Source organism: Athene noctua, chromosome 20 (assembly GCF_965140245.1).
Source record: "Athene noctua chromosome 20, bAthNoc1.hap1.1, whole genome shotgun sequence".
NCBI classification, from domain to species: Eukaryota; Metazoa; Chordata; class Aves; order Strigiformes; family Strigidae; genus Athene; species Athene noctua.
Window position 1 is genome coordinate 9760735 of NC_134056.1, and position 27162 is coordinate 9787896.

The following is a 27162-nucleotide window of genomic DNA, read 5'->3' on the forward strand; positions in this document are numbered from 1 at the left end:
GAAGAGTTTCTGTTGTGCAGATGGAGAACCTCTTAGAGTTCCTGCTTGTCTTTCCTTTGGCAGCTTCTGATGTTAAATTTTGATGAATTTGCTTCCGATGAATTGACTCCATTTGGCACTTTCTTCTACAGCTATAGAAAGTAAAGGAAGAAAGTGAATGAAGATAAGCTTCAGTTGTAGAAGCCATTCATTTTAATTTTGCTCTGAATCAGCAATTAAAAGCAAAAGAATGTGTATGATTTTTCTGGCAAAACTTCTTTAAAAAAACCACTTTTTTCTCTTTTTGTCACAGAGCTTGATGCCCCTAGCCAGATCGAGGCAAAAGATGTCACAGACACCACAGCTCTTATCACATGGTCCAAACCCTTGGCTGAAATTGAGGGCATAGAGCTCACTTATGGCCCCAAGGATGTTCCAGGGGACAGGACAACCATTGACCTCTCCGAAGATGAAAACCAATATTCTATCGGAAACTTGAGGCCACATACAGAGTATGAAGTGATGCTCATCTCTCGTCGAGGTGACATGGAAAGCGACCCCATGAAAGAAGTCTTTGTCACAGGTAAGAGCCTTGGATACCAATCCAAACCTCTGGGAAGGTACTGCAGGCACCATCAATCTTCCTGTGCTCTTTGCGTCATCTTGCTTGAGTTGATAGTTACTGCATCAACACAGAATCAGCACTGTTACAGAGGTACATGGAAGTGGAGAATGTTTTTCTGTGTCTTATATACGTTACTGGCTCAACAAAATATTTAGACCACCCCCAAGTATCTAAATGTATTTTGAAAATGGGAATTATGTTATTAAGTCTCTTAGAAGCTTTTGTTCACCATACCCTAAATCTCTACTTCAGGAAACAAATGCCTCTGGATTACTTGTCTGTCTGTTGAGCTAAATAACTTCCATGGTTCCGATTCCATTTAAGACCTTATTTCTGTTTGTCTAAATGCATAACAGATTAGCAGAGAACTGCTTTTTTTTTTTTTTTTTCCTCCTTCACTTCTGCAAATGTTTTCTGTCATGCTTTTATAAATTTACCCTGCTCCTTAGTGATCCTGGGAATGTTTCATAAAAGTATGGGTCTCTAAGCATCTTGTCGAGGTTTGATGCATTATGGGAGCTGAGTAAATGGTACATAGAGAAATACTTCCCTTTTCCTAAAAGGTAGTTGTTCATTCAGAGCAGGATTTGAGTCGACTATAGGTGTGAACAGTGAAAGCCCAATGAATTTCTACATAATATTCACCTTTTGTTTTGAGACTTAGAGTTCCTTTCAGCCATGAATGCAAGATATTTACTGAACAGAGATTCTAGAGATGATCAGTGCTTTTTTCTTAGCAGCCTTTTTCCTTTTGAAAGCTGAGGTATTTATCAAGGGAAAAATAGTACTTTCATCCAAATATGTTTTTCCACAAGCCTATTTTGTAATAAAAAATAATAAAATTGAAAATGTTATTTTTGTCTTAGGAGATGAAAGTTGTATTTCTTTCACTGATGTTTTCCCCAAAGCTTGTGAGCTCTCTATTTCATGCTAAAAGAAATCTGCTTGATGTAGTTAAGAATATAGTAGTGTCATGTGAGAGGAACCTTAACTTCAGCTTTATGAATCGTTTCACCTTCTAAAAAGTAGTGTTATAAGAGATTGCTCTCATAAGAGAATTATTCCTATTTATTTATTCATTGATTGATTACAGACTTGGATGCTCCAAGAAACCTGAAGCGGGTGTCACAGACAGACAATAGCATTACTTTGGAGTGGAAGAACAGCCATGCAAATATTGATAACTATCGAATTAAGTTTGCTCCCATCTCTGGTGGAGACCATGCTGAGATCACAGTGCCAAAGGGCAACCAAGCAACAACCAGAGCAACGCTCACAGGTAGGGGAATGGAGAGATTGTTGTTAATGTCATGCTGCTGCCATCACCCTAGAGCACAGTAGTACAGTGAAAAAATGCCTTTTTGGTCACTATACATAAGAGGTACAAGCAGAGCTTACGCATTTTGAGTACAAGCAATTAAATTAAAATACATACATTGGCACACCTGCAGATGGGTAACGAGCCAGCAGAAGGTATGTAGCCATTTCACTTTCATGTGCATCTCTGAATCCCACTAGTGAGTTCTGTCAGTTCTAGATAATTACATGTCTTTGTGGAGATGCCTTCACATCCCTGAGTTCAAAAGGATTTTACATGTGCTAGGGACGGTATTTGCTGATGCCAGTCTGCAATTTTTCTGTGTACCTGAAAGTTGTCTTACCAGCCTGCAAATGTAGATAATAGTTCTTTCTCCATGTCACATGGATGTCTACCTGCTTTTCTCTGGCAGAAGTACCTTGAAAGTAGAAGCTATCTCTGATCATGCATTTACACAGTGTCCAAAATTCAATCTCAGTCAGCCATAGTTTTTATCCTTTGGCATATACACAGAAGAAGATTTATTAACATTAGGTCAGCTGGAGGGTCAGCTGAAACCTCGATTCTCTGCATACACAGGAGAGTATATAACCTTGTATACATTCAGGCTTCCTTACTTAACTAAATGCCTGTAGGCATATTCCATGCACAGGAACCCATAATTATATTCCTCATCTCTTAGGTTTGAGGCCTGGAACGGAATATGGCATTGGAGTGACAGCAGTGAGGCAGGACAGGGAAAGCGCTCCTGCTACCATTAATGCTGGCACTGGTGAGTAGCTTGATCCCCCTTTGTGCTCTGGAGGGAGCAGCAAGTCAAGTGGAGCCACTCTGATGTTTCTTTCATTTCCAGGTGATGCTGTAAGAAATATTTTAGAAAGTTCTTGATTTCATTTGGGTACCAATGAGACATTTCCCCTCAAGGGAAAGAAAAATCATTTCCCCAAAGATCTTGACCTCTGAATCTGGCTTCCTTTTCCTGCACAAGGATCTCTTAATGTTCTGGGAGTTTCATCTTCATAATTACCCTTAATGGTAATTATGCTTACACTGATTACTCAAGCCTTCCTCTAATTGTGAGGGTTTCTGGCAGGAATGGTAGTTGTGGCCAAAAGGCTGATCTGACAAAGAGTGCAGCCTCAGTGATTGCAATAGTCCTGACTGCCCTTCAAATCCAAGATTTTTCTCTCAGTATCCCCCTTTTCCCAGGTAAATTCTCTGAAGGCTTAAATTCTGCCTCTCCTCCATCCAGTGCTGATGTGAGTTTAAGGGGGGATAATTCATTCTAGTGTGGTTTGTCTGTAAACGAGAGTTTCATCATCCTCTACCTATATCAAACAACGAGGTTTCAAAAGCTCCAAAAGATGAATAAGACTGAGCTGTTGCTAGACACCCAGTACAGATGTTACTCTGTCTGCAGATGCCTGAAAAACTGTATCAGGACTGTTTCAGAAACACCTCAACTTTGCTTTTTTTATCCTGTAGATCTTGATAACCCCAAGGACTTGGAAGTCAGTGACCCCACTGAAACCACCTTATCCCTTCGCTGGAGAAGACCAGTGGCCAAGTTTGACCATTATCGCCTCATTTACGTCAGCCCCTCTGGAAGGAAGAATGAAATGGAGATCCCCGTGGACAGCACCTCTTTTATCCTCCGAGGACTGGATGCGGGGACACAATACACCATTAGTCTCGTGGCGGAGAAAGGCAGACACAAAAGCAAACCCACAACTGTCAAGGGTTCGACTGGTGAGTAACAGCTTTTGATGAGTGCCGGGCACCAGGTCACTGGGCAATGACTAGCCCACGTACAACTTCACCTGATTTTGTAAGCCATGTCTGGGAAATGTTTAAAAACATCAGTTGCCTGCAGAGCAGACTTAGCTCTGTCTAGTACGATAGATGTAACTGAGGGATAGCTGTGTATTTCCCTACCTACTGTGTATAGCTCCATGTTCTCAAACAATTCTTGTTTATCCTTTGAGAAGACTCACAAAGAATGCAGCTATTTGTCCTGCAGGAAATACAAATCTCATCCTTTGTCTTAAATGCTTTTTTTTCTGCATTATGTCTTATAACTTGTTTTGTTTTCTACAGCCAAAAACTAAGAGGAAGAGCAACTAGAATATATTTAACATCACTTGTTCCTGCCTAATGAATTCTCTTCACAGCATGCCTTCACCCATCATGCTTCAGCAGGGACAACGGGGCTCTGATGTTGCCCTTTTTCAGTTTTCTCATCCAAAAGCAAGAAGGGCTACCACCAAAAATCTGGTCACAGTCACTGTTTCCGTTGGACACCATGACTGTCACATTTGTCTACAAAGAAGGGGCCCATTTCTGCCATCTCCATTTGTACAAACCACTCCAATTAACCAGTATCAGGGGACTACTCATTGAAAGGTGTTTTATTCTTTGTGAAACATTTTGACCCAAAGCTTGTTGCATACAGAATTATACATTGGTATAGAACACAAATAGGTCCTGAATCTTTACATGTCTGCAGGCTCAGTCCTGTGAGGCAAAGCCTTAACGGCTGTAAGTAAACACAGACAGTGAAATTGGGCTACAATTATTGTCCGTAGCAGATATCAAGGTGTTTATCCTTTTCTCCCCAAAGACCATCTATGAGGTAAACACATGACAGAAGTTGTGGATTTTACTGATCAAAACTAGTTTCATACTCCTGTTAGTGTCCATGCCAGCAGAACCTCTGAATGGTTTATCGAGTGAAGTAACCCAGTACAGCAGAGAGTTACATGGTATGGTGTAAATTACAGAAAACCATCACTACTGAACTACTTGTTTGATGTATGCCAGGCCTGCGTCCAATGTAGGGAAATACTAGGAAGCCTTGAGGCACACACTTGCAAAAGGAAGCTGAAGGTTTATGTGACAGGAGTGAGTAGGCTTTGATTTTTCCAAAGTTATCTGTTTCCCCATCAGTCTGAAGACTGAGTGGTCTCAAAACAAGTGTGCGTAGACGGTGAAAAGACAGAAACAAAATGCTGTGGAATTTCACATTCTGGTCTTTCCAGCACCAACCCCCAAAGTCTCACAAGGTGGCATTTTTTTCCTGATTTGGTTTTTGTGTTTTTATAAATGCATTCATCTGGCCAGTGTATTTGTTTTAAGTCTTCACTCAGAGCAGCCAGTAAACAAAGAGTTCTCCGCAACGGGCTCCTTAGAAGCAACAGCAGTAGTTGACATAACCTGTCTCTGTGACCTTCCTTCTGTGTAGGAATGGACAAATCCACACACGTAAGCATGGGGAGGCAGAAGTGCTCTGTAAGCCTGTAGGGTATAAGACAAGAGGTCTCTCCTTCAGTTTACTTTTCATCCACCCTCAAGTCAGTCCTATTTATCCATGTTCCCAGTACTTGGGAGGTCCTGAAGTCCTCAGGCTAAGCCAAACAAACTTGTTGTTTTACTGTCTCTTTCAGAGCAATGGGGGACCTCAGGTCCACTGCACTGCTGGGCAGAGTTCTTGGAGCAACCAGGGAGAGAGAGGAATGATTGAAGTGGAAAATGCCAGTAGCACAGCTAGGACTGGACTAGCTCTTCCCAGTGGGTGGAGGAGACAGTCCTGCTGTTTGGAGGGGCATGTGCCATCCCTGCCGAACAAGGGAGCCAGGGACTGTGGAAGGGCTGAGAGTTTTTCTTTTCAGAGTTTCCTTTGCTTCTGCAGATTGCCAGTTTTTCATTTTATATTCTTTCCAACCTCTTGATGGTTCAGTCAGGCTTCTCTGCTGGCAGATATTCAGGAGTTTCCCCCACATTACTTTTATTTGTTTGCATAGTGAATTTTCCGTCACTGAGGGTAAAGCTTCTTTCAGCCACAGAGCTGAAGATCTTCTGCTGGTGCCTTCTCACCCCTCTCATCACATTCTTCTTCTTGTCTTTTTATATATATATCAACTCTCCACACACAGACAGCTGAAATGTTCCAAGCTCAGAACATCTAACAAATGATAGGTCACAAAATCTTCCACAGTATAGGATGGCAGCCTTCTGTTTCTTCTGTCTCTTCCTATGGATGAAGTGCAGCTCAGGTTACAAAGTGGAGTTTTTTTAACTGATGTCCATGATTCTGCATTTAAGGGATGGTAAAGATTATTAAGTGAACAGTTTGCTAATTATTATTTTGTTTTTCTGAAAAGGAAAGACTAAGAATTTCACACTGCCATTTGCTTGTTTGTTTCTTTGTAGCTCTGTATAGTCTAACCCTAATGCAGGCAATGACTCCTGATCCAGAGGAGCTTTCTGGCTCTGGGAGCTTTCTTGCTCCAGAGACCTCAGGGATGCAGGAGGATGCACTGAGGGACCTCGTGGTCTCAAGGGTAACAGACCACAGCTTTAGTGTCTCATGGTATGCGAATACAGGAGCCTACAGTAGTTTTGTGGTGGAGTACAAGGAAGTGTCATTGGCAGCTGGGCCCCCTGCAGAAACCTTCCTGCCCAGAGAATCCCTGGGTGCTGTGATTGACGGCCTCCAAGCTAATACTTCCTATAAAATCAAGGTGTATGGATTGGCTGGAGAACAGCGCTCTTCTCCTCTGGAAGCTGTGGCTACAACAGGTACCTCCTTTCTGTTATTAACGAGGGTATCACAAGCTAGGGTACGGCTTGTCTGTTAGAGGTCCCACCCAGCATCGCACTAAAGTTTTGGTTTCGAACCACTTCAGACATCAAAGAAAATGAGCCATTTTATTAGTTGGAGGGATCTTTCTGGCAGCATGTTTTGAGAATGTTACATCAGATTAACAGCTAATCTGTAGGGTGAGCACGTAACCCAGCTCTGAGGAAGCTGAGCACTCAGACTGCAGCTTTGTTCTTTCTTACTCTGGCTCTGGAACTCTGCCTCCATAGCACAATGTGGGTCCTGGAGGAGGACTGATGGTAATACATCAAGCACGAGAGGCCTGTGGAGATAAATGAGTGGACATTAGAGAAACCAAGTGCCAACCTTAAATTCCTCTGCTGAAGGACCCAGATTGTGCAGCAACTGTTGATGAATCGTGGATGTGATACTGTCTTGCCTCTGGAAGTGAGTTGCACATAAGAGCATGGCTTGGAGAAGTAACTTTCCCATTCCGTTGAATGTTTTTAAGAAAGATTTATGCTGTTTACCAAAGACCCTTGTCTGTGTTGTGCGTCAGTCCCTCTTCCTCTCCTGGCTCCTACTGATCTTAGATTGCACCACTCTTTTTTATACAAACTCAAAGAAACATTAGGAATAATAATTAGGTGAGCCAGCTCAATTGGAAACTGCAGTGCTGACCACTGGGAATTTGCCAGTAAAGATTGTTCATTTCTTCAGCTGATTCCTCGGCTGAGATGAGAGTACCTGGAACCTGACTTCAGTGTGAGAATTTATAGTGGTAGCTACTGTAGTATTTCTGGCTTGTGATATACTGCAATGCTTTCTTTATGAAATTCAGAGGTACACAAGCACTGTAAGCCCAGTTTAATCAGCTGGTTGGGAGAGGGGAAAGCCATTTAGCCAAAGGGCTCTGGAAAGAATGCAAATACCTTGGTAGGCCATCATGTCTTACAGTGTGCTTGAGCTGGTGAGACACTGCAGTGAAACTGGCTGATAGCCCCTCTTGGCAAATAATATAAAATCTGAGAGACAGAAGCAAGAAATAATACAGAATACTGTTTGCTCTCTCCCAAGGAACTGGGGAAATGTCCTGGCAGAACATTAACATTCTTTTTAGTAAAATTGCCAATTAAGCATTACAATAAAATTCCTCAAAAGGTTAGCAACAGCAGGATAGATGTATTTAGGCCATATTCAGCTTGAAGATTTTACTAAGAGAACGATATTCAGAAGTATTCCAGTCTGATAAAGAGCATATGTTTGTTGTCCATCCAGTTTCCCTTCTACACAGCTTTCAGCTCTCTGGCATCTACTGTTCATTCATCTTGCCACCATGAATCATTCTATCTGGCTGTCATCCACCCACCTAGGGATCCCGGAGTTCTCTTTCTCTTCTCCCTATCTATTCTCCTAATTGCTAAGTCAAGTGTTTGAACTCCGTTGATCTTGTTATCCTACAGTTTGATTCTTTTCCAAATTTTTCATTATCTGTTACAGTATTCTATCTGCTAAACAATGAACACTGATACTGTCTGTGGTATCAGAGTATTTTTCATATATTCATATAGTTTTCATTTTTCTGTCTGTTGGTTGTTTGTACACAAAGCCACATATTCCTCCATACACATTAGCTTAATGTGGGGTATATGTGCGTTTATATGTGTGCAGAGGGTAGACCACTCTTTCTCATCTATGAATTCATTTGTGGAGTCAAGTCATTAAACCCAAGGTAATATTCAGAATGAAGTCTGAAAAAAATCAAAGGTAATATAACTACTTATAATTACATCTGCTTCATGAGATAAGCTGTACATGGCAACTTCTATGTAGTTGCCAAAATTGGCACAATAAAATTAATCGACTTGTGGCAGCAAAATTTTGAACTAAAATGCCACTTAGGTAGTTGGTGCATCAGTTGTCATGTAATACAGTTGAACTGCTGCTGTATTTCCCATTCCAATTGGAGTAGCCAAGTCCTTGTGTGGTTATACTAGAACTGGCAGGAATCTGGGAGAAATGTCAGTAGGGATGGTCAAGTAAAATGAGGGAAAATGAGAAGCCAGTTTTGATTAATATTACACAAGGTTTTCTTACGAATTCTCAGCGTATCAGGAGCGTAATGCCAGACTTCTTTTTTCTTTTTCCCTTGTATTTTTGTATGTTTTGTCCTCAGTTTCCAGTTCAGGGTGCATGGGTGTTTCCCCGTGGGACCATCCACAGCATGGAGCTGTACCTGTATAATGTCCTGCTGCCCTTCCCTGCCCCTGGTCTGTTCACTCTACCTATGCATGTCCTCTGCAGAAGTACTCCGCAGTAAAGCCCAGCTACTGCTACGCATGTTAAATAGACAGCCTTAAGGCTGAACAAGCACCAGTGCGCTTGCTTAATACCGTAGCCTTTTGCCTGTTCCCAGAAGAGGGAAGAGCTGGTTGGCATCTAATTGTGCACAAGCAGAGGATAGTCGCAGTGGCTAATGGTTCCACACTGCATGGCTTCCAGCTTTGTTATCTGGGCTCAGTAGCCCCAGTGCAGTCAGCTAATAGTTCTGACATTTGGTTTACTGAGAAAGAGGGAATTATGGTAGAGGTTACCATTGCAGGTATGCTAGTGTGATGACAGCATGGCTGTCTTCAGGTTGCAGCATATGTAGGGCCTGGTTCAGATCATGTGCTGGTGTAATTTAAGGAGGGCCCTTACCTAAATCAGGAATATAAATGACATATGTAAATATAAATCACAATGGTTTTACGTTTGTATTTGTCCTGGAGTATATTTTCAAGATAACATTTCTGCATTTATTTTAAAACATTTTTAATTGATCTTTCTCCTCTGAAAACTTTTTTCTGATACATGTGTGAATTTGGAGACAGATACTGAATCCTGAGTAGGTATTAATGCTGATCTGATTGATGGTGGTAGATGACTTGCTCTCTCTTAATTGAATGCAAGTGGAGCATGAAAGCAAGGAAGTCATTGAGGTGTGAAATGATGTGGTTTTCCACTAATGAGGAGATAATTCTGCATGTCAGAAAAATCACCTGCCTGTTGCCTTGCAGCTGTGATCAGAAACACATTCTCTGTGATCTCCAGAGTTTTCAGATTTTCAGAATCTGACTGTACTACAGGATATATTCACAGATCATTCAGCATGTTGAAGGCCAAGTCTTTTTCCCTTCCGTTCCTTTGGATCTCTTTAAAGAAAGATTGCTCAAGTTCTTTCTGTCCTAGTTTTTAGGTAAGGATGTGTGTCCCCCCTTGCCTTTTTTTAAAATTCTGCATGTATCCAGATGGATAACTCCTCCAAGCCTGTTTTTGATTGGATGAGATTTCGCATGCTTCTGCTGTGGTTGATTTCTCAGTCTGGGTTCGGATATGTTTGCAACATTTGGCATGCATTCCACTTATGGTTTGTATCAGAAGCAATAACTGACATGCTGTAGTAAAGATAAAAGGCATGTTTGAGACACTTAGGGTTCCAATCCTCACCGATGTAAATTAACAAAGTTCTTTGGAGGTAATCAAGGTGTGCTGATTTACATCAACTGAGGACGTGCCTGTTTCTCTGCTGGAAGCCTTTCAGCTCATCTCTGTGTTTAATGGTTGTTGTTATGGATCTGCTAGTTAGTGTCAGAACTATGCTGTGCTTGGTGATGCTACCTTTGCTCGTGGCCTGGATTCAGTCTCCAAAAAAGAAGTACCCATCTGTTTTGTCTGGTCTTACAGCTCTTTAATGCAAAGCTCATAAGCTGTTTTGTAGCAGATGTTAGCTGTCTATATTTGGGGGTTTATTATCAGGAAATTTTAACTTGTAATTTACTTCTGTTCAGCACATCTAGTCACAACACCTGGAGAATCAATCAATGAAACATCACTTAATCCTACCAGTCCTGCACCTACAGAGCTAAGCTATTTAACAAACCCCAGCACTGATTCTCACGCTCTGCTTTCGGTGCCCACTGACCTTCCCATCTCAGAAGCCACTGGTGCTCTTCATGACCTTAATATAACACACAGGACTTTCAGTAGTTTCAACCTGTCTTGGGCAGCACAGGATGAGGTATTTGATCAGTTCTTTATCACTCTGAAAGACCTGTCCAGTTTAAACAGAACACAGGAAATCTTTTTGCCGGGAAATCATCGAGAAACAGAAATTACCAATCTCACAGCTGGCACACAGTACCAGATAAACCTTCATGGAAGCACTCAAGGTCAGCTCTCTTGGTCCCTGGAAGCCCTAGCTGCTACAGGTATTTTCTATGGATTCATTAGCCATATGTTCCTTTTCTGCTTTGAAATAGAGAACTTCATTTTCCACTGCAGAAACGCTAGGCTTTGTGAGTGATGCATTTCTTCTTAGCTGTTATTTTTCTTTCTTCCTTTTGCACGGATAAAACTCTTGTTGTGGAATGAGAGCCTTGAGTGGTGCAGCATGGACAATGCCCCATGCAGCTTTTAAGGTGATGTAGCATCAATTCTCTCTTTTCAAATTGCATGCAGAGAGAGACATTGATGCATCTGCTATTTACACGGCACATGAAAATAGCAAGATGCTACAGGCATTTATCTGGATTGTGGTTCAAACACAAGAAAGACTGCAAGGAGGTTACAGTTTGCAGCATTGGCATGGAAGTGGTGATGTCAGAGAAAAAAAAAAGATTGTAACACATTGGGAGTATACCTTTCCAAAAACTTCCACCTCTAAACTCCATTACATGAATTTCATGAAGAAACAGGCCTGTAGTCACAGGGGTCTGTTCAATAATGATCAAAGTACCAGTGCATAAGTTCATATCTGGAGAGCCTAGCTGAAGACTAATGACTGTACCTGTCTACCACCCAAAACCAAACTAACAACATGAGATAAAATATTTACATAGAAACACACAGATTATTTCACACCTACTACAATGCTAGAGTAGTCTCATCTCTCAATGGTTTGTTCTCTCTTTTTTTTTTTTTTTTTAATAAGAAACATCATCCCTTGATATCATTTGCCATGACATTGTCATTGTTTTGTCATATATGTTGGATGCTTTATGGATGAGGCTTTTGGAGGTCTCCAACAGTCCAGTTGGTGCATGATTTTGTATGAGAAACTCTTGGTCCCTAGAAAGCATGATGGGGTTGTGTGCACTTCCATTTCAGACATGCATGGGAAGCAAATGGGAGGAAAAGGGACTCTGCATCTTGGAGGTGAATGAAACTGAGCACTCTTCAGAGAAATCTAAATTGCTTTTAAGCTGTGATGATTACTGCATTACTATAATCAAGCTTTTACTTAAAAAATTTTATCTTACTGTTACTTCTGGGTTAGTTACATTTTCATTTTAAGGAAATGTGTTTGTTTTATAATATTTGTTTCTGTTCCCACCAAAATATCATTATTTCTGATATAACCAATTTCTTTCCTGTCCTGCTTTTTCTTTTTCAGCTAAAAAGTGCTATTTTGACAGGATTCATATTTTGCCTCCATGAGTCTCATTTCTGGTCCTGATAAAGCAAAACAGCTCTGGATTCATGATTGCTGTTTGTTTGTTTGTTTAACATCATTGTGTTGTATCATAAATAATTTCTTCCTTTCTAACAGGGTGGGAAAAGCTCCTCAAAACTTTTGTATTGCAATTTACTATACATTACTGAATCTCACTGAAGATATTTGACTGTGATCTATGAGTGCTCAACTTCTGAAAATATAACCTCAGCTACCTATATAAGGCTATGCAGCAGTCATACAATAAGTCCTCAGTTTTCACAGAGGGAAGATTTATGAGAGTAATGTTGCTGAGCCTAATTTTAATTTATTCCAGGACCCCTTTATCTTCTGCCTTAAAATATGCATAAATCTTGAAGTTCACAACTGACAAATCATATCCATTTCCCTTCGTGCCTCATCTCTTATAAATACTTAGTCATGCAGATTGGAATTATTCAGATAGACTGTTCTTATTGTAATGCTTATGTATAAGAAAAGTGCTAGAAAGTCATCGCAGTCCACAGGTCAGTGATATATCACATAGCAAGATTCTCCATGTAGAAAAAACCCAGGTATTACTCTGTCATTTTTCCATATGACTGCTAATTTTAAGGAATCAGCTGTGTTTCCTCTCTAACAGAGGACTTCACTCTTGCTGAAAAAAGGACCTAAACTTTCAGATTTAATAGCATCAGAGAGTTAGCTCTGATGGTTCCCAACTTCCCTGGCCACCCATGTGATGGTTTATGAGAATGTTGATTTCTTTGAATGCAGATTTAAATTTTAGACTGATATCACTAATTCTGAAAGTCCAAGCTTCTCTGCCCCCAGGAAGGTTTCGTGGACAGAATAATGTAATATACGGAAGATGAATCCATTAAACTGAAGATATGCAAATATGGAGGAATTTTCCCCTTCTTTATTGTTCTGGATTAGAAATAGCTTGGAAGAATAAATAGCATCCTTCACATGGACACAATTAAAAGCATAAATATCTGAATGCCAGGCGCTCTGAACTCAGTGTCTTCCTACCCTTACAACAGGCATTATCGCTGTATTCAGTCACTTCATAAAGGCAAACACTGAGTTTTTAATAGTGCAGTAAAGTGGTTATAGTAATACTTACTTGTCTCATATGGAGTTGTATTTAATGTTGGCAAAACACTTGCAGCTGTAAGATGGTCTGTAAGCTGTTTTCTGTAAGCAGTCTTTTATCGTTAATCTGGTTATTATTTATTACAGTTCTTTCCTTACTGTTCTGTCTTGCCATATCTCTGAAGAGACTTTACAAGTTATCTGGGGCAGCTGAGAATGTAAATGTGTGTGTGTGGGTGCATCTCTCTGTCACTGATGACGAGTGAAATTCATTAACACGGAACATCATTAAATAATACGACATCACCACTAGTCTGTAATATGAGTAACTGATTGACTCTCTGTCCTTATTCAGAGGAGGAACCTGAGCTTGGAAAATTATCGGTATCAGAGACTGGCTGGGATGGTTTCCAGCTCACCTGGACAGCAGCCGACGGGGCCTATGAGAACTTTATCATTCAGGTGCAGGAGTCTGACAATCCCGACGAAACCCGGAATATCACAGTCCCAGGCGGACTGCGCTTTATGAATGTTACGGGGCTCAAGGCCCACACACCTTATATCATCACACTTCGTGGTGTGATTCAAGGCTACAGGACCAAACCCCTTTCTGTTGAAACCATGACAGGTACCTTTTCAAGTCACTCACCCAGACTCATGGCTCCCTTTCTTCGCAGACAGGGATGTGAGCCAGAGCTATTGCAGCTGCTCGGCAAAGCTTGCTCACTGGCTCGGCTTTGCATGGGGTGCACTGAACTCATTAAAGCTTGGCTGAACATCTCTGGCATGGAAATGTCTCATGATTAGACTTTCCAATAAGAGTCTCTGTGCCCCTATGGAGCCCTTCATTTTTAGGAATGCTTTTTTTCTCCACCTCAGAATGACTTGTTTTGTTCCCTTTACTCACTTTTCTGCTGGTTGACACTAACAGCAAAACCCAACTGTCTGTGGTACATGCTTGGGAAATCCCAGGTTGCCTTGTAAAATTATAAAAATCTGTTCTTTATAGCCCAGATAATCAAAGCCTGAGAGTATGTTTAGTTTTTACCCTTCAGAACCTCTGAAATTGTGCATGAGCTTCTGTATAAATACAAACTCAGGGATATAGTGTGTGCATCTGACTCAAGGGCAAGGACAGACACCTTCTTTCTATATGTTCACATATAGAAGAGAACACAAATGAATTCCTGCCAAGAGTGGTGTCATATATTAAGACACATAAGATTTTTAAATAGTTTGATTGGTCTGAAAAAGATGTAATGCAAGAAGAATAAACTCAGCAGAACTACCATGGCATAAAACTGACCTGAAAGAAGAAAGGCAAGCCCCACATTATCAGATACTTCCATGAAACTAATCAAGAGCCACAAAAATAATTTTCTGGCTGATCTTGTGAAAGACAGAAGTTCTAAATGAGAACTCGTCCTTAGCTTTGACTGTGAGAGGTAAATAGATACTTATGTCTACCCTGTATGGCTCACTGATTCTTCCAGGTGTGATGATCATTGGTAATGAACAGGGTATGGATTAATTGGCAGTAAAGGGGCACCAGTGCTCTTCCTTCAATAATTTCTTGTAGACAATATCTGCTGCCTCTGGGCTTCCTTACAGACCTTTGCAACCTCCTGTGATTGTGAGATAGCCAGAGCTTGCTCGTATCTGATTTCCCCAAGCACATGTCACCCAGAACAGAAGCGGATAAAAGTACACTTAACAACTAAGCAGAACTAAAACATGAAACGCAGTAGAGCTTGCTTGTTTCTCTAATGCTTTAGGCAGCCTGGCTTAGGTAGAAACGTGCCTGGCACAAGGCATTTGCCTTGGGCTGTGTCCCGCTGCAGGCTAGAAGTCCTGTGCCTTGAGAGTCCTGAGTGTGAGCTGGTAGCAGATTGCCCATTGAGAATAAACAAATGTGGCCAGACAAAGGAGCCTGTCCAGGGACAAACAAGAAAACAGACAGCATGGGTGTCCTGCCTAAATATGCAATGTGCTCTCTTTTTATTAACGTAATGAAAACAGCAGAAGATGCCCTGCTGAGGTTTTTCCTTTCCCTTTCTGGGTCATGCTCAGCACCCGGCTTTTCAAAATTTTCCCTTCTGGGGACTTCCAATTGTCAGAATTTTCTGAGCCTTCCTGTAACACGGCAGAGATGTCTACAGAGAGGAAGAAACCCCAAGGCAACTATCACTGTTTTGCATTTTGGCTCCAGCTCCAAAATTACGTGCCAGCTTTCATAGGCTTAAGCTGAAAGGGAAAGTAGAAGAGCAAACAAAACACAACCTTTTCCTTTGGATATAGCAATAGCTCTAGTTTTAGCTTCTCCTAAATCTGGAAGCTGACTTTTCCAAGTGTCCCAGGGGCATTCAGAAAAGTTCTTTTGCATCTGTTTTCATGCTCAGACCTCAAAGATGCATGGCTGCTCCTGGAGGTAAAGGGAAACAGCCATAGCTTTAAAGCTTATTTTTCTTTTTTTCTTGCCTTTTTTTCTTATTTAACATTTTCAGATTCTTTAATTTGGATTCTTCCCCTTAGTACCTGTCTGCTTGTAGCAAGCTTTTACTCAAACCCTCTTCTCCGATGGCAGCTTGGAGTGCTGCCAGCATGAGCCGAGAGCAACACAGCATTTCTGACAGGAGGAGGTACAGGGCTCTCCCCTTCTGACCGATGTTGTTTCCCTCCTCAGGAGCACTCCCAGAAGTTGGTGAGCTAACCGTTTCCGACATTACTCCTGAAAGCTTCAACCTTTCTTGGACAACCACCAATGGGGACTTCGACGTCTTTACTATTGAAATTATTGATTCTAACAGGTTTCTGGAGCCCATGGAGTTCAACATCTCAGGCAATTCAAGAACTGCTCATATCTCAGGGCTTTCCCCCAGCACTGATTTTATTGTCTACCTCTATGGGATCTCTCGTGGTTTCCGCACACAGGCAATAAGTGCTGCAGCTACAACAGGTATATGAAACCTACCTCAATGCTAACTTTTCTTTCTTCTAACTCTTCCTTACAGGTTGTACCCCTTTCCCTGCCCTCAGCTACCCCATCAGTCTACCCATTACCAAATCCTCTACCTCAATGTTTGACACCTTCTAAGGAAGACCTGCCGGGGACATTTTGAACTGTGAATGTTAATCCACCATCCCATCCAGCAAAGTCAGTCAATCACATTGTGATGTGATTTCATTCACACAATAAGTTTGCTCTTGTTCAAACGTTAAGGTCGGGGCAACCTCTGACACAGATGAGAAGCAAAACAAATTTCCCAAGAACCAGGTGGGAGATGATTCATTATGTTAGCCTTGCAACATGTGTTTGCATCTGTCACACAGTATAGACACTATTTTTCTCAGATAAGCTGATTTCTAGATACGCTTTTAATCCCGATTCTCTAAATAGGTTTCAGGGACATTTCAGTCTGTGACAGCAGACTCCTACAAGGCAGATGCATTGTTTGAATTCAACTTCAGAATTCAGTTTACATTGGGTGAGAGAGTCCATTTGTCTTGATGTTGGTTAATGAAATAGGTAAGCATTTAGTTGTTGGCACATTGCACATCTCGAGGTTTTAGAATTAGTTTTTCCAGAAAAGATGAGGTTGCCAAATGTTTGATGTGCTCTAGCCAATTACAGTATGAAAGTGAAAGGAGAGGACTAGACTACAGAAGCAGAAGGTGATTCTCATAGTAGGCAGATAATAGCTCATGTTGTGATCATTTAATATCTCTACCAAATTTTGCCTGCTGACATGATCTTAGGAAAAGTTGTCGTAGCAATTTATCATAGCAATAGATTAATGTGGTCAAGGACATTAAGTAGAATATCAAATTTCAGTGATCAGATGTTACAGAATTGCAGTTTCTAGCATCAGCAGATTGTGAATCACCGAATCAGGGGTAACAGGGGCAGGGTGACTGCAGGGGTGGTGGTATGAAAAACATTGAGAAACACAAGGCTAGATGATCTTTGTGACCTGTGGCTCATGGGAATTTGAACTTCTGTATTAATTTATTTTGTTGCTTTGGGTTTTAATAATCGCAATACATTTCCATTTGTTTTTCTTCCCGTAGTAGAGGAACCTCTCCTTAGCAAACTCACTGTATCAAATGCTACCTCAGACAGCATGTCACTCACGTGGGAAGCACAGGACAATGCCTTTGACCAGTTTATTCTAGAGGTCAGAAACTCTGACTTCCCTTTGGACTCCCTGGTGCACACAGTGCCAGGGGCCTCCCGGCACTATGTAGTCACCAACCTCAAAGCTGCCACTAATTACACTGTTCAACTCCATGGTGTAATTGATGGGCAAGGTGGTCAGACCTTGACAGCACTGGCAACCACAGGTATTTCACTGTTTCACCTTCCAGGTTTGCTTTTTTTATCTTCTTTCTTCTGCTGTCCACCGAACTGCTCTAAATCATGGCTCCAACTCATCATCGTTCCTTTGGTAAATTCGAGGGCGATGGATATAAGGGGAGGCTGAAATATGCTGGGCTTGAGAGCGCTTGGAAAAGAGATCTCTGAGACAATGGAAAAGGCTGAAAAAGTGCCCCCAGCATTAAGGGAGCCAGTAGTAAACCATGATTGGTTTTCTTATATATACACTTATCTGCAAGTTCTGTGTATATATAATTGACTTGCTCCAGATGGTTAATATTTTTGAGAGTATTTTTGCACTTGATCTGGAATGAAGTTCATGTTCATCCCACCCTCACTCGCTTTGTTGTGGGTGGGAGGCTTTCCTGTCTTTATCAGCCTGGAGAGGCATCTGCATGTCATTTTGGTTCTTCGTTCTTAAAAGCCAATGTCTTTCAAGACATTTGCATCTCTCGTGGGTGTTTCATGCAGCATGCTAAATGACCAGCCAAAACTGCATGGAGTGGTCTGACCACCTTGTGCTGGTTCTGATGTTCTTCTCTGTCTAGTTATTTTTGTGTTCCCAGCAGGGAGCAGGTCTCAAAAAGCAAGTTCACCTGTTCTTGATGGTCAGCCCACCACTCTGTCACTTGCATTGCTACCTTTGAGTCTCTAAGACCTGTCTTGTTTCACTGGATGTCAGAGCTTTTCCTATGGTGATGGTGATTCCAGGATAGCGGGAGATTACTAAGGCTTGCCTGAAGAGATAATTTCAAAGTATTTTGCATGTAGTGTTCTTTGGAGTCTGGGTATCATCATATGAACATGCCTGAGTGGATGCAAGTGGCATGTGAAGGAATGTGGCCATTTCAGGATGAGGTTGGAAAGGATCAGTTTGTCCTCTCTGACCTGCATGCGGGGCTGATGGCTCCACGCTCGGTTTCCCTGGGTTCTCCACCCAAGCCTGTTTGCTTTGTGGATATTTTCTCATCTCCTTCCCTGTCTTCAGAAGTACCATGCTTACATGGTGACATCTTCACTGTCAGCCATGAAGGCATTGACGGTCACTGGTTGACAGCATGACAACAGCATGTGTCCTTAATTGGGGCCACTTGGATTCACCTGTTCCTAGGCAATTCTCAAGAAGGTGGTGGACTATTATTTAAAATTCTTGCAATGAGGGACGGGAATAAAAGTTGGAACATCTTGCAGCAGTTCAGGCTTTAGTTAAGAAAAGGATTTCATTCTTTCACTGTTCTTTTTGTCAGTGAGATACATCTTTCCTACTTTTCTCCCAGCATGAATCATTCCATAGTTATTTTCCTGTATCTCACTGGCTGCATTTCCCAAGGTGTTCTTGGTTTATACTCAATTGGCAAGAGGAATAGTAGAAAATCAGCCCTGAGAGCAGAGACAGGATTCTCTGACCACCTGATGGACAGGTCATGTTTGTGCTCTCCCTGTGCTCTAATGAATCTTTAATGATTTTATGTTAAATGGAATAGCCTTAAAACAGGATGCTTAAGGAGCTCCCCCCTCCTATAGCCTGAAGGCCAAGTTTCACCCCTGGAAGGGGAGAGATGTGGTTTTGAATTTCCTTTAGCAGAAAAGGAAAGTCTTTGCTTCTTAAGGAAGTTCCCTGACCACTGAACAGTCAGAAAGAAGAGCAACAGCAGTGTTGTGGCTTTTGTTTAGTCTATATTAGATATTCCCTGATTGTGCCTAATCAGAGGATGAGGAACACCTTATCTGTGGAATCCAGGGAGGTTTTGGCCTGAGATTAGTGCTGAGATAATCACTGTTAGTGATAAACTTCATAATAAACTTCATAAACTTCAGGGTCCAAAACAAAGTATCTACAACTCCAGGCAACAGAAACACTAAACAGAAGCTGAACTAGGATTTCAAGGATGTCTGGTTTGGACTTGCCTAATTCCTGCCTGAATCCTACTTCATCTACTTTGGAATTGCTGTGGGTTTGTATTCCCGTCAAATTCCTAGTGCAGAGATCCTGCAATTTGTATGGTTTTACCACAGGACTGTACGCTGTTGGTGCCTCTGTAAATCAGGCCCACATTTCATTAGGAAAATTGAGTTTATTTAAGAAAATTGAATGAAATAATAAAATAAAAATCAGCACTAATTTCAGTGGCTTCTTTCCAAAACCTTACAAAATAGCTCTCGCTATGCTCCTTTTATTACTTCAACCACTTAACAAAGTTAAAACATTCAGCCTTATCTTTAAGCATCTATAAACCTCCACTGCTAATACCCCCAGCCCCCAGGAGTAACGCTGTCTCTTCACCTGTGTTCCTTTCTCCTTCAGAGGCTGAGCCACAGCTGGGCACGCTCACACTCACAAACGTTACCCCCGACAGCTTCAACCTCTCATGGACCACAAGAGATGGGCCTTTTGCCAAGTTTGTTATATACATTAGAGATTCCTATGCAGCACATGAACCCCAGGAGCTTACGGTGTCAGGAGGTGCTCGCAGCGCTCACATCTCAGGCCTGCTAGATTACACTGGCTATGACATTAACATTAAGGGGACCACCAGTGCAGGTGTTCACACAGAGCCCCTCACTGCTTTTGTCATGACAGGTACCTGCTTAAAGGTTTGGAGTCTATGTATTGACTTATAAAAATACATATTCCAGCATGGATTAAAAAAAAAAAAAATGCTCTCTACAGCACTGAATATCTTGTCCAGCAGCAATGGTTTTGTTTGCAAACTTAGTGCAGGGATGGGTCAGACTCGTCGTGTTGACCTTAAAAAATATTTCTAGGAGTACTAGCTTAAAGTGAGTTAAGAGCCCACTGGAGTCTTTTTCCCATGTCTAAATAATCTTTCTTAACTCCTGAAGTTTGAGGGGAAAAATTCCCAAACACTCAGTAGTTACATCTGAAGGATCCAGAGGGGACTGGATTTTAGGACACCTCTTGTCCTGTGATGTCCCCTCAACACATCACTTAGGTCTGAATATTTCGGCCAGATTTTGACTGGGATCAGTTGTATATCCCATGCCTTCTAGATGATCAAATAAATGCCACAGAGCTCACCCTCTGTATTATATGGGCAGTATGTGCTACTAGGGCTTGTCACATAGATGTATGGACACCCTAAATAGGATTAATGGAGAAACTGAGGCCTTTTCCTCTCTTCCTCAACATGCAGTGGCAACACCAGTTGCAGCAGCAGCATCTCTCACAGCATCTAGGCTGCCACTTCTGTAAAAGACAATGTCCATGATCATTTTCCTTAAGGCAAATGGTTGCATTTTGCACCACCTCTGATCTGCCCCCTAATGACATTCAGTCACATAGCCAGTAGTGAGCAACAATGCTTTCAAAACCCCTGCTCTTTTGCTCCACCAGAGTACAAATGCTTGCTTTTTGAAAATAAGCCATGGACATTGGTATTTTGAGTGGAAGCTTCCCACAGCAAGGTAAACATGTGGCACTCTCCACAAGCAGAAGGATGTGCCAGCAGTTCACATAAACCTGCTGCGTGTGGAGTGTTGGTGTCACTCGTCACCTATCCCAGGAAAATAATTTCAGCATTTTGGTCTCTTAATTTGTTTATACATCCTCCAGGAAACAAATCAAAATGTGAATCTTCAGGGTTCATTAGTTAAAACCAAGTAAGCTGCAGAAATGTTTCCAAATTGAGTAAATTTGTGTTGAATTTCTGGCACCCAAATGTGTAAACATCAAAATGTAAGGACTTCCAAATTAAAAAACTTTAGGAGGGAATTTTTATGTCAAATTCTAATAGAACATCAATTTCAGCAGTTGTGAAATGTCAAAACCAAACCCCAAACCCTTTCCGGAGAGAGTTTTGTGTTTAACTAATGGGCATTTTCTTACAAGGGAGTGGAATTTGAGTGATTGGAAGATCAGCTGAGTTAGCTCCCGAGCCAGAGCAAGGTTTGATAAGCAGTGTAGAGAAATACTAGTAATTCCTGGGATCCAGGATCAAGGCCACGGCTTCACAGAGCCAGCTGATCTTGCTGTTTGACTTGTCAGATTTTGAGTGAGCAAAATACACTGAGGAACTATCTTGTGGAAATTTGGTCTTTTTTTTTTTTTTCAAAGACTTGGTGGGATAGTTTGGAGGATTTGATCGTCAGCCTCTAAACTTCAACAAATGTCATGCTGATGTGAAAAAAAAAAAAAAAAAAAAGACCCCTCACTGGAATTTCTTTAAGTTGTCAACATACCACACCAGCAGCTGCCTGTGAAGCTCTTTGGACAGATTATTACTCTGTTCTGTAGTCATTGGCCCCTGCCCTTAGCCAGTGCAAACTCTGGCTTCTCTCTTATGTCCCACAAAAACCAGTCTTGCAAGTATTTAGTGTTTGCACTGGCTATGACCCTGACTGATAAATATCCTGCTTCTGTCAGTCCTTCTGACGTCTCTGACCCTTCCACATTGAAAAGAAAAGCTGGAGATATTCATGTGAAGTAGAGAAGTAAAGAAGCAAAGTACAGGAACTGTGAATGCAAAGTTGAGGCTTGTCCCTGAAGCATTGGTGGTGGAGACAAGTGGAAGGAGGTGAAAGCTTTATGCATAGCACTTCTAAAAGTTTTGGTTATAACTGTCTTACAGTGCATGTGTAACAGAAGAAATGTGCTTACACTGTGAGCTTGGAAGGAATTTCAATGGAGCTTGTGAGCTGAGGTGCTGAGACACCCTTGATGAAAATTGAGAATTGAGCACCTAGCTTCTGGAGGCTCTATTGAAAGTCTTAGTCTTGTGGTCCTAACTGTGCACTTCTGTTAAATCCATACGTCGTGGGAAAAATGTGATTTATGTTCAGTGGAATCTGTGACACTTTCTAATCTGCAATGTTTTTTGCTTCTTTTTTTGTGTGTGTTTTTGCACCTTCCCTTCTTTTAGAGGCCATGCCCCCACTGGAAAACCTAACTGTCTCTGATATTAACCCTTATGGGTTCACAGTGTCGTGGATGGCATCGGAGAATGCCTTTGACAACTTTCTAGTAGTCGTGGTGGATTCTGGCAAGCTGCTGGACCCACAGGAGTTCCTCCTTACGGGAGCCCAGCGGCAACTGAAGCTTAAAGGCCTTATTACTGGCATTGGCTATGAGGTTATGCTTTATGGTTTTGCCAAGGGGCACCAAACAAAGCCCCTGAGCACTGTGGCTGTTACAGGTATTTTAATGTGAACAATTTCTTCCCTTCCACCCTTTCTTTCTTGCTTTTCTTCTCACATGGAAGATGTTTCTTGTAATCCATTTGCAAAGCAAACTTTGGCTTTTGCATCCTTTTCTGCATCGTGGCTACACAATAACTCCTCATGATTGATAGGTCCACCAATGAAATTCTGTTCCTTTTAACTTGATGCTTCCGTTTTGTCTTAATGAGGGATCTTGTAGAGGCGCATGATGTGGGTTGAGGGGTGAAAGTTTCTGGTATGGTCATGCAGGTACTTCTAACCGAAGTCTTTAAAGACAAATGGCTGCATGCGGGAGCTCGTCTTGTTAACAGCTGCTGGGCACATCAGCGTTCTCCAACTTGCCAACTGTCAGGACCTTCAGGAAGAGCTATGGATTTCTTGCCCATGGTCTCCTTTCTTTCACTCTCTCTCTGGGTTCTACCCAAAGACCATCACGTGTGATCATTGCCATCAATAAAGTTGGCATCTCTCTCCAGAAAAACTTAGCTCATGTTTTCAACCTCATCATAGCGGCCATTTTCCAGCAGCACTTGAGCCTTCTTGAAAAATCACTGCAGACTGATTCTCTAGCCCCATAACCACCAAGTCTTATCTGCACGTTGCTGTCTATGCAGCAGTAAAGCTGGGGGTTACCTGATTGGAGGTTCATGAGAAAATAAATAGGAATGTCTTTCTGCAGAAAAAGAAGTGCATTGGAGATGCTGTAAGAGAGTAACCACTCCAGTAGCATTTCTGTAGGTAATGATGCCTGACCATACTGAGCTAAAGATGTTTTGCAGGTAATTAATAACTTTCAGCTCCTGGATCCTCTTGAATGCGTTCTTTCACTAAAGACAGTAGGTCTCGCATTTGGATTTAAGTGTGCTGTTTAAGGGATATGAATTTTCATGGTTCCCCTTTGCTGCTTCAGCATTTGTTTAACATCGAAGCAAAGGATTCATCTGATCAGAAGCATCACAGATGCCCAAAAGTGCATGAAATAAGGGGTTTGCATGAAGAGAAAGACTTTGAAGTGGCTTCTGTGTTGTCCTCCTAACAGACAGAGACCTGACAATATTACAGGCATGCCTGCGGTTCAATAACAAGAGCTTGTTTTTATTGTACATAAAGGTTTCACATAGGTAGCAAGGGAGAAATGCACATGAAACTTACTATTAGCATGTGTAACTTTGCATGTCAGAGGCAAATGGTGTATGTCCATGCAGTGGATTTGCTGTTAAAGAGTGAAAGTTTGAATGGGCCTGCACACACTCACATTTATCTTCTTCAGTATGTGTATAATGCTAATCTTTTTTTTTTTTTTTTTTTTTTAATAGCTGGCAGATTGTTTCCCTTTCTTTGAACTGTGGTTGGATTCTTGCAGTATGCTATAACCAGACCTCAGACAGGTCTCTAATGAACTGTTTAAAAAGTCATTTCTTTTCCCTACTACTGTCTTCTCCATTTTTAGAGGCAGAACCCGAGGTCGACAACCTTCTGGTTTCAGATGCTACTCCAGATGGCTTCCGTCTGTCCTGGACTGCAGATGATGGGGTTTTCGACAGTTTTGTTCTAAAAATCAGGGATACCAAAAGGAAATCTGATCCACTGGAACTAATAGTGCCAGGCCATGAGCGCACCCAGGATATAACAGGGCTGAAAGAGGGTACTGAATATGAAATTGAGCTCTACGGAGTTAGCAGTGGACGACGTTCTCAGCCCATAAATGCAGTAGCAACCACAGGTATTGTCTTTGCAGTAGGAAACACGTAACATGTTCATGCCTGTTTTTTTTCAGCATCTCTCCTTTTCATAGCCAGCTGTTACTGGAGTGTCTGCTGCATGTCCCTTATCCAAGTTACTGGGTCAGTGAGGTGTAGTTACTTCTAATCAACCATCTCAGATTCCTTAGCTTTATCACTGTCTATTTAATGTGGTTTTATTTAATTACTTTCATGATTTGGAATTAGGCAGCAGAGTCTAGCAATTAAAACACTGGCTTTGAGAGCTAAGAAATATTGTCCCTGTATCAGCCTTTTTCAGTCATTTTCTGGGACTAATTACACATACTCCACAATAATTTACCTCTCTAGAAAAGAGATATGACAAAATTAATTTATCAGAGCTATTGAGAAGTTTGTTTATGGCTTGATCAGCAAAGCACCATTAACTTACACTGATCTTACCAGGAGCAACATGTGCTTGATAATTCAAAATAAACTTGAGTTTCTTGCAAAATCAAAGCTTTGAACTCCCTCAGCAGAAATCTCTTTATATTCTTAATATTGTGTGTCAAAAATTCTGATGTAAATTAGCTTAGTGACTTACCCAGGTAAAATCATGCAGAAGAAAACACACAGGTACGACTGCCAACTGATGCCATTTCATTTTAAAAATACCAAGGCCTTAATCCTCAATTGCAGCATACCAATTCCACAAAGCTAGAGTTCTTGCCCTTCATAGTATCGCACTAATGAAGAAACATTGTAAACATAACTGCAGATGTCTGCTGTCTGAAGTTATCCTAAACCTATATATGTTTCTGAAAAATCTCCACCAAAACAGAGCCTCATTTTCTCAGTGTCAGAGAGAAGGAGGAAGTTTTTGGTATTTATAACTGGAATATTTTTTCTTATATTATTTTTCTATTATAATAAGCAGATGTTAGTCAAGTAAAAAGTTCTCAAGGCTTAAGTTGAATTCCTGAGATTAATTTTAACAAAAAAAGTTTTATGATTTGAAGCATTTCATTTCAGCACTTCTGAATGAAACTTTTCAATCTTTTCCCACCAAAATCATGGTTTCAGTTTGAAACATACTTAAATCTAAAGTAAATGAAGCAACGTCCTTTAACTGAAATTCTCTCTTTTAAAAATGTTGAGCTCGCTGACATGAAAACCTAATTTCACCTCAATCTAATTTTGGGAGAAGGGTTACAAGAAGGGGACAGGTAAATTCAATGGGTGAGGAAGCCAACAGAAATTCATAAAAGAGGCATTTGCTCAGCCGTAGCAGTGTACTCCAGACAACACACAGAAAAGGGACAACAATAACTCAGAATTGAACAGCTTTTCCTGAAATAGCATGGCCTCATGATTCACCTTAATGTCTGTGGTGGCAGTTGTTAGCATGGAAAGGCACTTTTCTTTCCAGCTCCACTGACTGCCATCACGTCCCTTGAATAAACAGCAAGGGCACATATACACTCACCCAGACATTTACATGAAGCAGAACATGCCTCCATCACGAGCCACCTTTCTCCAGCCTCATGCGGATTGACTCATAATGGAGACGGATGTTTAAAGTCAACTGCACTTGTTAGCAGCGAGTCCCCATTTTCACTGACTTCCGGATATTTATGGTAAACCACTAAGAGTTATCATTTTCCTCATGACTGCATTCTTATTCAGTTCTTTCAGGGAGATTTAGCACATGTCACCTACTGAAGCAAATAGCCCAAAAGATGTTTGTCAGATGTAAATAGCCCATGGATAATTGATAACAGAGTTGGAGCCACAGAAATCCAGCTAAATAATTTGGACTGCAGGTTACACCACTTTGGGTATCTGGGGCCACCAAGACATCTCACTAGTTTCTTATTTAGGAGTTGATTAGAGAAACACGTAAATATTTATAGCATTTCTAGCCTGATTGCAAAGAAACATTTCTATCCCTGAAGGGGGTAGCTCAGGCTTATATTCAGCCTTGCTTTATTCTGGCCTCAGTACAAGATACAGCGAGCAAGGAATAAATTAGCTAGACAGTCTTTAATTTTATTAGAGGAGATAGAAAATAACAGCTGGGACGCAGATAGCAAACAGACCAGCAAACCAAAACCAAACACTACCATGGAAATGAAGGCAGTAAAATAATCTAGACTGAAGATCCATCTCTGTATTCAACACCCACAGCTTCCCCCTTCTTCCCTCCCCGGGCACGTACCTGTCTATACACAAATGCAGTCTTCGGGGATCGGGTCCACAAATGGTGTAACTGGTGCAGTTGAGGGGATCTGGTTGGAGCAGTGCCACGCAGTTCTCTCTGAGGGTCTGACCCCTTCTCTTTGTACAGCAAACCACGCTGTGAGAAAGGAGAGGAGGAAGGATCTTGCAGTGTTCACCTTTTCCTGCCTCCTCCTCCTCTTCTGTGGTTGACTTTCCTTCTTTCTCTTTTAAGAAGTCAGCAAGGCATTTGATTGATCTAGTGGCAGCTATGGACTTTGGATGAGGAAAGAATGAGTAGGAACAGGACCGGCATTTGCCATTTTCTTCATGTAGCTTGTGTTGATCCTGCAGCTGATAACTTGCCTGCAGGCTGAGATATTCTTCCTCGCTCCCATCACACCAGGAATGTGGTGTGAAACTGCTGGCCATGGGAGTTGATGATAAAGTTGTATCTTCCCACACCCATCACAAGTAGTTCTTCTGTTATTTACTTGTATGTACAAGTGAACAGCAAGTTTTTACCCAGAACTGCCGATGATAATGCTGTTAAAAGGTTATCCTGTTTGGATACCCACTCTCCCTGCCTTCTGCAT

General features: G+C 41.5%; 1 protein-coding gene across 4 annotated transcripts in view; it reads left to right on the forward strand.

Annotated features, from left to right (window-relative positions):
• The window catches only part of TNC (tenascin C), a 72651-nt gene that overhangs the window by 31618 nt on the left and 13871 nt on the right, over positions 1-27162 (forward strand). Inside the window, exons 7-16 of one of the 4 annotated variants that reach the window (XM_074923684.1) lie at positions 293-562; positions 1698-1883; positions 2605-2694; positions 3408-3671; positions 13449-13721; positions 15777-16049; positions 17162-17434; positions 19774-20049; positions 22349-22621; positions 24097-24369. In XM_074923684.1, the coding sequence (XP_074779785.1) occupies positions 293-562; positions 1698-1883; positions 2605-2694; positions 3408-3671; positions 13449-13721; positions 15777-16049; positions 17162-17434; positions 19774-20049; positions 22349-22621; positions 24097-24369 (2451 nt within the window). The remainder of the gene's footprint in view (positions 1-292; positions 563-1697; positions 1884-2604; positions 2695-3407; positions 3672-13448; positions 13722-15776; positions 16050-17161; positions 17435-19773; positions 20050-22348; positions 22622-24096; positions 24370-27162) is intronic. The other 3 variants (XM_074923685.1, XM_074923686.1, XM_074923687.1) reach the window with 3 other exon arrangements.